The sequence below is a fragment of the Gracilinanus agilis genome, chromosome 5, assembly GCF_016433145.1.
Source record: "Gracilinanus agilis isolate LMUSP501 chromosome 5, AgileGrace, whole genome shotgun sequence".
NCBI classification, from domain to species: Eukaryota; Metazoa; Chordata; class Mammalia; order Didelphimorphia; family Didelphidae; genus Gracilinanus; species Gracilinanus agilis.
In genome coordinates this window covers 227,202,891-227,213,895 of record NC_058134.1, presented here as the reverse complement: position 1 = coordinate 227,213,895, position 11,005 = coordinate 227,202,891, and the positions used below count along the sequence as shown (strand labels likewise).

Sequence of the window (11,005 nt, the reverse complement as noted above, 5' to 3'; positions counted from 1 at the left end):
TTCCTTCCTTTCTTCCTTCCTTCCTTCCTTCCTTCCTTCCTTCCTTCCTTCCTTCCTTCCTTTCTGTTTCATAATTTATACTAAGACATTGTAGCATCAAAGAAAGATACAATCATTTTCCCTAGACAGTGCTTATTAAGGATGGCATTTTATAAGAAATTTAAGTTCTGAAATTAAAATAATGAGAGTCTCTGGTTGGTCACCAGTTAACCCTGCCCTGCAATCAACAATTCAAAACACCCTAGATTTGATAGTTGTTAACAGAAGAGTTCCGGTTAATTAAAGCATCTCAAAGTTAAAATGGATCTTAGAAGTTATTTAGCCCACTTGTAGTTAAGAAATGTAATCTTCTCTGTAACTTCAATAGCCCTGAAGCCTCTGCTTAAAGTCCTCTAGCAGAGCTTAGCATAGTGCCTGGAACATGGTAGGGGCTTAATTAATGTTTATTAAATACAGCCTTATAGAATTCTAGAGACCTAGAGCTAAAAAGAAGCTCAGAAGTCCATCATGACCCAGAGTATTAATCCTACTCACAGCATCACTGACAGTTGTTCATCTAATTGTAAGCCATCAAAGATTGAGAATTCTCAGTAGAATCTGACATGTTCAGACTTCTCTAATTGTGAAAAATCCTGTCTTTGTAGGAAGGCAATCATGACCTAGCGAGTAGGAATCTGGCTTTAGTTCAGAACACTTGGATTCAAGTGTTGTCTCTAATACATATTAGCAGTGAGACAGTGGGCAAGTCACTTAACCTTTCAATGGAATGCCCCCCAGGGAATTCTCTAAGTCTACGAATTTCAGAGAAGGTGTTTATCTGTATCTATCAAAGGAATTTCTTTTTGGAAAGTCCTTTATATAAATGAAATCATAGGTCTGGTCCAGGGAGAAAAATAAGGAAAAATCTGCTTCATTTAACTAAGAGCATATATCTAGATTTAGAGGGGCTCACAAGGGCTTTTGCACTTGAGAAAACTGAGGCACAGGGAAGATAAGTGAATTACCTAAGAGCACAGAAGGCAAATGCTTCAATAGTGGGATATGAATTCAAATCAATAGCCTTCAAAACCAGTGTTCTTTCCAACTCACAAATACACCTGCTTTCTAAGAGATGGAGGAGAGGAGACAGTATATTCCAAGTGTGGAGGATGGCCAGAAGAAAGGCAAAGAGATAGAAAATGGAGTATCATCTTATGGAAAAGCAAATAAAGCAAGGGAAAGGGAATGGTTTATGAGAGTGTTGCAAGCACAGGTAGGGGCCAGGCTGTGAATGGCTTTAAACAGAAGAATTATTTTATCCTGGAGGAAATAAGGAGTTACTGGAGTTTATTGAATGATATAGATCTACGTATAAGGAAAATGACTTTGGCAGTTATAATAGGACTGGTCCCATTAAATCTCCCTTCAGAATGATAGCAGTTAAAAACAGCAGACCTCTAATATAAAATATAACCTCCTTGATTTGGCATTTAAAGCCCTCCACAATCTGGTTTCCATCTACCTTTCCAGACTTTTCTCACAGAACTTTCCCCTCTCCCCATACACTATACCATGTAGAAATGGTTTCCTACTGACTGAATATTGACTTAGAAAACCACACCTTAACATTATCTCTGTTATATTATTGTTCAGTCATTTCAGTCCGACTCTTCATCCCATTTGAAGTCTTCTTGGCAAAGATACTGGAGTGGTTTGCCATTTCCTTCTCCAGCTCATTTGACAGCTGAGGAACCTGAGATAAACAGGACTTGCCCAGGGTCACACAGCTAATAAGTGTCCATGGCCAAATCTGAACTCAGGAAGCTAAGTCTTCTTGACTCTGGACCTGATTGCTCTATCCAATTCACAGCCAAGTGTCTCCTGTTGTATTGCATTTTTATTTATTATGTTAAACATTTCCCAAACACATTTTAATCTGATTTAGACTGCCCTAGAGAGCTTTGGAGAGTGCTTATAGTCCATAGGTGGGAGTCTGACCTCTGCACAGTATACCCAATAGAACTGAACTACCTTCTGTTTCCTCAGTTCAGCATTTCACCCCCGACTTATGTACCTTCTTCATGTCCCTTTCCTAGCTCTCTAGCTCTAAATCTGTGATCCTATGACCCACCCACAACAAAATGCTAAACTCCAAAATGGTTGCTTTTTCCCCCTCTCTATTTTCTTTTATCTGGAATGAGGAGGGAAGGCAGGGGAATCCCAGGCTCCCCTCTCTCCACTCTCCCAAAACACACCCTGCCCTAAAATTGTGCAGAGCATCTGGGTTAGGTGGATGAAAGTAGAACACTGAGTCACAGTTTACCCCCAGACCACAAGGGATTCATTATTTGATGCCCAGATTAGAGACCCCTCTTTCATGTAAATGATTCTCTCCCCTCCTTGGTCTTCCCCACTGAATAATGTGGAGGAGACCAGAGAGGCCTGATTCAGGCAAGAGCCCTTTGTAGTTCTAGATGACAAAGCTTCTGCAATTAGTCAACAAAGCCGAGAGGAGAGACAGCAGGCTCAATAGCACTGGGGGCAATTTCTTTGTGTCTCCTGGCAATTTTTTGATAAATGCTGGTAGCCAATGGTTTGGACAACCACACAGAAAAAAGGAAAGGATACAGTCTCTAGGCAATCATTTCTCAATCTAGGAAAATTAGAGGTGGGGGAGGAGGGCCTTTGGGGTTTGCTTTCCTTTCTTCCCCAGCTGGGAGGTGAGGGACACTTACTGTCTGTAGTTGTAGGCAATGTCAGCAAATTGCTTCCGCCTGGCCCGGTAAACAGGATCTTTAAAACCCTAAGGGAAAAAAAGGCATTATGTTTAGGCTTAGGGGTTCACAGCTCAGGAGCTGAAGAGAACCTCAAAGGATTTTTATTCCAACCTCTTCATTGTTCAGACCAAGAAACTGAGGCAAAAAGGGTTAAGTGGCTTACCCATGGTCAGCCAGCTAGTGTCTGAGACCAGATTTGAACTCAGGAAGATGAGTCTTCCTGACTCCGGTCCTGATATTCTTTCTTTCCACTGCACCACCTAGTTACCCTGATAAATGTTGAACTGAATGAAACTGAAGACTACTAAAAGCCAGGAAGTTAAAGAAGTCCAAATCCAGAATGAGAAATATTCCTTTTCTCTTCCAATCTTCAAACACAGGCTTCCTCCCCCAGTCAATGACTAATGTCCATCCACCTGAGATTGCTTCGTGCCTGAGCTTGGGGGTCCAGAGTCTGAAGTTATTTGACCAAGAAAATCACTGAAAATTCCCTGAGAGCTTTATAAAATGTTGTTGGTACCTAGAAATAATGCTTTCATAAGTAATTTGTATTTTATCTCAATGCTCTTAAAATGGGCTTTTTCTGCATGAGGATGACCACCACCCCAACTTAGACCCATCACTTCTCATCTGTACTATTGGAAATATCCTTCTAATTGGTCTCCCTGTGTCATCTATCCCCTTCCCAATCAATCCTCCACAGAATTGCCAAAATTAATATTCCGAAAGTAGAGCTCTGACCCATTTCACATACACTTTCCCCGAGCTCAAGAAATTTCCATGGTTCCCTATTACCCTGTGACGAAATATGAGCTCCTTTGACATTTACAGCCTTTCGAAATCTGGGTCCAGATGATCTTTCTTGGCTGGTTGTACAATATACCTCCTCATGTATTCTAGCCAAAGTGGAGTACTTGATGTCACTACTATACAAAATTATGACTCTCTGCACTGTCTTTAAAGAATTCTTGTTCCAAATTCATGTAAAACAATTTTTTAACATTTACTTTTTTAAAATTTTGAGTCCAAATTCTCTCCCTCTCTCCCTCTTCCCTAAGATGGCAAGTAATTCATTGGAGGTTATACATGTGCAATCATACAAAATATTAGCTCTATCTTTGAACTGGCTCTTCTCTAAGGTCTGTAATGCTCTTTAGTGAGTTCTCATCAAAGCTCTTAGTTCCAAGTGCAATATCTTAGGATGAAAATTGAAAATCTGGAACAGATGGGACAGCTGGGTAACACAATGCATGATAGCATGCTATCCAGCATCCAAGACTAGAATTGGGAGGATGTGAGTTCAAATTTGACCTCAGATATTTCCTAGCTGTGTCACCGTGGGCAAGTCACTTAACCTCCATTGCCTATCCCTTTTTACTCTTCTGTCTTAGATCTGATACTGGCAGTTTTTTAATATAATAAAGTTATTTTAAATAATTTTTATGTAGCTATTTTAAAGTTATTTACAATAATAAAGTTATTTTTAAAATTAAAAAGAAAAATCTGGAACAGGCCCAGAGAGGAACAAATAGGCTAATTAAGGGCCTTGGCATTGTGCTACATGAAAACCAAGCAAAGGAACAGAAGAAAAGACTCAGTGTGGGGGACTTGCAAGTTATCTCCAACAGAGGATTTGGTCTGCTTGGCCCTGGAGATCAGAATGAGGACCACTACTATCCTTCCAGTTCCCTGGATTCAAATATCTTATCCTGGACTCTTCAACCTCTCTCTTTCTCCAAAACCAGTCCACAAGTCTTGTCATTTCCAAATTTACAACACATCGGGAATATGCCCCCTCCTCTCCTCTGACACCGTCCCCACCTGGTGGATGTGCCCTCAGCCACCTGCCACCTAGATAACTGCAATAGCTGCTTGGGTCTGGGGGTGTGGGGGAGGTTCCTCCCTTCCTCGAGTCTCTCCCCACTCTACTTCATCCTCCATTCAGCTGTCAGTGATCTTCCTGAAGTCCAACTCTGGGTAGGTCATACTTTCCCTCCTCAATGAACTCCAGCAGCTTCCTATCCCCTCCAGGATGAAAGATAAAAATTCTCTCGCTTAGAAAGTTTGCCATAACCTGGCCCCTTCTGCCTTTTCCTGCCTTCTTATATCCTTACTTTCCCCAATCCTCCACATATTCTTCGATCCAACAACACTGAGCTCCTTGTTCTTCCTTGACCCACAACTAACATTATCTCCCGACAACTCAGACATTTTCACTGATTATTACCGGTGCCTGGAAATCTTTCCTCCCTCATCTCTCCATCCTGGCTTCCCTGAAGCTTTAGCTAAGCTAAAGTCTGACCTTCTGCAAGGAGCCTTTTTCTGATCACTGTCAATGCCAGCACTTTCTCTGTGTTGAACAGGTCCAATTTATCCTATCTATATCATTTCTCTATGTAACTCTTTCTACCTTGTCTCCCCCATTAGACTCTTCTGAGTTCCTTGAGAGCAGAGACTGTCTTTTGCCTTTCTCGCCAGGCTCAGTGCTTAGTGCAGTCTCTGGCACCTGGTAGGTACTTAATAAATGCTTGTTGACTGACAAAATGGGAGGAAGTTGTGACTCAGCAGATGTGCGCTCATGAAATGAAAAGCCACCCCAAGATCATCACTGCACATAAGGTGAGTAAGCTGCCACAGGATTTGGTAGGTTCTCCCTCAATGGAGTTCCTTCACAGAAAAGTGCATGATCACCTACTGGGTATGTTCTAGAGGGAGTTCATGGTCAAGACTAGCCTAGATATCTTCTGAGGTCCTTTCTCCACAGGAGTCTATGAAGTTTTGCCCTGGTAAAGATCTGGAACTTTAATATAGGAATTCTGTTATCATGGTACCTAAGGGGGAAAGAGAATTCAATCTGCAGTGGCAAGACCTAGGTATAAATCCTGCTTTTGCCACATGACCTTGACCAGGTGATTTTCCCTGGGGTTCAGTGTCCCCCTCTATAAAATGAAGAAATTGAGACTACATCACCTCCAAGGGCCCCTTCTAGCTGTAAATTTACAATTGTTTGAAACTATCTCAGGCTGTACCAACCCCTCCAGATCATTTCTGCGTCCAATTCCTGAAACATGGATGACTGGCTCAATAATTAATGGATAATGATGGATAGAAAGGGCCTGTCTCTAGCAGGTTCTCTGGCAGGACTCCCTTGGATGCTTCTTCCTTCAGAAATCTGGGTCATTCAAGGACAGAGCAGCCAGTTTTGGAGTTGAATGTTATTTTCATTTTAAAAGTTATAGCCACAGAAGGAAACAGACAAGCTGCACCTTGGACCATCAGGAAACTTCACACAATCCAGAAAGAACTCAATGTCCCAGGAGGGGGAGGTTGGGAAATTGTTTGTTCCAGCAGGGCCCCCTTGGAGAGGCCTCTCATGACTTAGGGAAGGGTTTGATGTTTCTGGAGATGTTTTTTAACTTTTGGAAGTCCCTCTGTCCCCCCACCCCACTATACACACATGGAATGACCCCCTCAAACAAGTTCATAGATCATAGAATTGTAGACTTAGGACTGGAAGATCTCAGAGTCTGTCTTATTCCACAGAAGAGAAAACAGGCACAGAGGTGTTATGGGATTATAGATCTAGAGTTAGAAGGAACCTTAGATGCCATCTAGTAAAACCCACTCATTTCACCATAAAGGAAATTGAGGACCAAAGAGTTTATCAAACTAAAAGGGACTTCAGAGACCATCTGGTCCAACCCTTTCATTTTACAGATGAGGAAATTGAGGACCAGGAAAGTGAATTGATTCATTTAGGGTTACACATCTAATAGGTACTTGAGGTGAGATTTGAGCCCACAATCCTCTAATGTTATTCCTTCCCTTCCCATCCCTTTCCTTCCCTTCCCTACCCTATATTTCCCTTCCCTTCCCTTCCCTATATTTCCCTTCCTTTCCCTATATTTCCCTTCCCTACCCTATGTTTCCCTTCCCTTCCCTTCCCTTCCCTTCTTTCCCTTCCCTTCCCTTCCCTTCCCTTCCCTTCCCTTCCCTTCCCTTCCCTTCCCTTCCCTTCCCTTCCCTTCCCTTCCCTTCCCTTTACCTGTATTTATTGTGCAGCAGTGTAGTGCTATGTAATGAAAAGTCTACAATGGATTTATAGTCATAGGACCTAGGTATAATTCTCCCCTTTTTCAGTCACTACCCACTTGATCTTCAGTAAATGACTTCACCTCTCCTGGCCTCAGTTTCCTCATCTATTAAAAATGATGCTTGAGCTGGATAACCTAAGAGTTCCCTTCCAATTCTAAATCCTATCACAATGGATTAACTATTTCAGAAGTGAATACCAATGAAACAAAAAAAAAATGGGATTGCTGTTAACATTTCTTCTTCTCGCCTACTATGATCATTTTTGTCTGGGCTGTTGCACTTCTGTGGGACTAATTAGAATTATAGTCCTGAGCCTGTCATAAAATCTCAGAATCTCAAAATTGGGAGAGATATCAGAGACTATTCAGTCCAACTGTTATGACATGGAATCCTCTTTAGAGCAACCCTAAAAGTGTGGCCATCTAATCATTTCTGAGAAGCCGCTGGCGCCAGAGGCAGAACTCCCATTCTACTTTGGGACAGCTTGAATTGTTAGGAAGCTTTTCCTGACAAGCCTATATGGGTCTTGTGACAACTTCTCTTCGTTGTCCCTAGTCCTGGCCTCTGGGGCAAGCAGAGCGAGTTTGTGCCACACAACGGCCCTGCAGATACTTGAAACGAGCCCTCCTGTCCCCATTTGCTTTCCTTCTCTGGGCCGATTTTCCCTTTCCTTCGGTCAGCAGGATGACTATTATGCCTCGGTGGGACCCCGGGTCTTCTGGCCCCCACAGGGGCTGCCATAAGAAGGGAGTTAGCTATACTTGGTGAATGACTAATCGCCCTGTCGCCATTTAAACTAATAGCGGCAATTTCAGCAAGCACTGCATGGGATTTATTTATAATTGCTCCATCTCAATTAAACTAATAGCAGCAATTTGGACTGCACAGCATGAAACTCGGTATATTTTGACAGGAAAATAAATTGTTGGGGAAGGAGGAGGGAAAGAGCAAGCATATTGCAGTAAGATACAACACGATTCTCTCTCTCACACACACACACAGGCCTAAAGTTTTTTGCAATAATTACCACAAACAATTCCATAAGTTTCATTACTTGGAAACTGAACAACCAATCCAGTTTCCCTTGCCCTGCCTTTAAAATAACAACAACAAAAAATGGGAGGGGACTGTCTATGTTGTTAGGGAGAAATAGATATTCTATGCTGTTCTGCAATTGTGTCCAGCTCTTTCTTACCCCATTTGGAGTTGTCTTGACAAAGAACTCAAGTAGTTTGCCATTTCCTCTCCCAGCTCATTTTACAGATGAGGAAACTGAGGCTAACAGGATCCACTGATTTGCCCAGGGTTACATAATTAGTATCTGAGAACAGATTTGAACTCAGTTCTTCCTGACTCCAGGCCCAGTGCTCCACTTAGCTGCTTAGATATTCTACAGAATCATGCAATTAAAGCAGGAAGGGATGGTAGAAACCAACTAATTCAACCTCTTTGTTTTACAAATGAGAAAAGGGAGACCCAGTTTTAAGTGACTTGCTCAATGTCATGTAAATGCTAAATGATAGAAATAGGATTTCATTTTTGATCCTCTGAGCCAAAGTTCAGCCCTCTCAATAATCGGTGGTGCGGGCACAGAGAACCCCAGATGTGTAGCTGGACGGGACATTAGAGGTCAGTTAATCCGCCATGCCAATCCATTTAGTAGATGAGAAAATTAAGGTCAATAATCCAAAATGGCAGATAAATCAAAAACCTTATTGATTCCAATACATTCTCAAGTACTTTGAGGATTTTTGTGCCAGTAGCAATTTTTACCTTCTTAATTTTATTGTGTTTAGGCTTAAAAAATAATAATTTTATGTTGCTTAAGTCCTATAGCCCTTGATTACATGGGAATACAGTCCAGGAATGGCAAAGGACTCCAAGAAATATGACAGGCTTTATTCTAGATGCTGGGAATACAAAGACAAAATTAAACAGTCCTTGCCCTCAAGGAGCATCTAGTCAGCTCATCAAATTAATGTGGTAAGACCATAGATTTTATCCTCCATATAAACTAGCCAGATTCGCTTTAGTCCAAAACAAGTTAAACTCTCAACAATAGCCAAAGGCAATATTTATTCCTGAAGGGTAACAAGAATATCTCATTTATTTTAACAACTTATTGCTAGAAGAATTACATCTAAAATGTAGGTGCCCTGCACAGAATATATACATATGGCAGTCAATTTTTAAAGTATACATCCATTCAATAAGAGAAGCAGTATGGGGAAGAACTGGGGTTCAAACAAACAGACACAAGGGCCATTAACCCGTGCATAAGGTTCTGTGAGGGCCAGTTATTGACTTAGTGTAAAAATGTAATATTATGCTTATTTTATTTTTATTTATTTTGCTAAATATTTTCCAATTATGTTTTCATCTGGTTTGGACCTCATTCAGGAGTGTTGGGCACCCTGTTGGGCTTTGTGTTTGCTATCTCTGGTATAGAAGATAGAGTCGGACCTGGGATGAGGGAGACTTGGCTTCATAGCTTATCTCCTACAAGCTATAAGATCTCAGGCAAGTCACGCCATCTTTCTAAATTGCATTGTCCCTGTAGTTCCTATTCTCCCAGTGTTGTTGGGAAGCTCAAATGAGATAATGTTTTTAAAGAGTTTTGCAAACCTTACATTCCTATAATAATACCTTAAAATGCTTAAGATGTCAGTTATTGTTAAGGATAGATGGGTGTCCATTTCCCTTTAAGGATGAATAAGTGTGTGTACACAAGCAAAAATCTATTCTTTATTTCCTTCACTGCCATTTTTTCGTACTCATAGGTTTATCAAAGTAAGAGGATGACTTGAAATATTTTGTTGGTGTTGGTGTTCAGTCATTTCAGACTTTATTTTGGGAAGAGAAATTAGAATGGCTTGCCACTTCCTTCTCTAGCTCATTTTACATAGGAGGAAACTGAGGCAAACAGGGCACACAGCTAGTAAGTGTATGAAATTAGATTTCAACTTAGAAGATGAGTCTTCCAGACTCTAGACCCCCATGCTTTATCCACTATGCCACCTAAATGTCCCTTGAAATAGTAGGTGTGTAATAAATGCTTGTTGATTGAATGACTGACTTCTTGAAAGTCTTCAATGTGATTGTATAGTGAAAGTCCAACTTCATCATTTCAGGGAGTCATGGAAATGTCTAAGGGTTTTGGTAGAATTGGGCTCAGTATGGACCAACAATGGGATGAGACATCCTCCCTGCCAAAATAAGCTGAGTTAAGTGAAATGCAGTATCATGGACAAAAGAGGTGAGAATCCCACTTCCCTGACCTAGTTTGAAATTTTGTGTTCAGTTCTGGGCACCACAACTTGGAGAAAACATGGATCACCCAGAGATTGTACAAAGGAAGGCAATCAAGATAGTGAAGGGTCTTCAGATTATGAGGATCAGAGGAAAGAACTGGGGATTCTTAGCCAAGAGAAAAGAAAACTGGTGGTGGGGCAGGGCAGAGAGAGAGAAAGGGAACATGTCAGCAACAGGTAGCAAAGACATGAGAACTTTCTTCAAGAATTCCAAAGGCTGCCATAGGGGAAGGCAAAAATCACCTTTTCCTGCTTGACTCCAGAGTGCAGAATTCAGAAAGATATAGCTAGCTAGCGCTTATGGAGGTTTTAAGGTTAGCAATGAACTTTTTGGGTATAAATTCATTTGGCCATCACAAAAGACTTGTGAGACACAGAAAAGCTAAGTGACTCCTCCAGGGTTATGCAGCTATTAGTGTCTAAGGCAGGATTCAAATCAGGACCTCTGCTTCCAGGTCTCTCACTGTTTCTTCTGTACCAACCTAGCTGCCATGAGTATGGAGGTTCCAAAAATCCAATTTAGACTTGATGTCAGTGAAACTTCTTAAATGGGAGGGTTCTCCCAAAGTGGAGTAAGCTGCTTTGAGAGGGCACAGATTCCCCATTACTGGGGGTCTTCAAATAAAGACTTGTTGATCTCCAATTGGAAATGTCAGAAAAGGTCCTCTCATGCAGATAAGGCTTGAACCGATGGCCCACAAAGTGTCTTCTGACTCTTTCTGAGGTAGAGTGGAAAGAAGGCTGAATTGGGAGTTAGAGGACCTGGTCAGATCCCTCTCCTTATACTTCACTTCTCTGGACCTCAGTTTCCTATAAACAAAACCCCTAGATTCTCTCTAAGCT

The 11,005-nt window shown here is 41.4% G+C and overlaps 1 protein-coding gene across 1 annotated transcript in view; it reads right to left on the bottom strand.

Annotated features, from left to right (window-relative positions):
• The window catches only part of PAH (phenylalanine hydroxylase), a 69,681-nt gene that overhangs the window by 24,421 nt on the left and 34,255 nt on the right, over nt 1-11,005 (bottom strand). Inside the window, exon 5 of the mRNA XM_044678777.1 lies at nt 2,715-2,782. Coding sequence (XP_044534712.1) covers nt 2,715-2,782 — 68 coding nt within the window. The remainder of the gene's footprint in view (nt 1-2,714; nt 2,783-11,005) is intronic.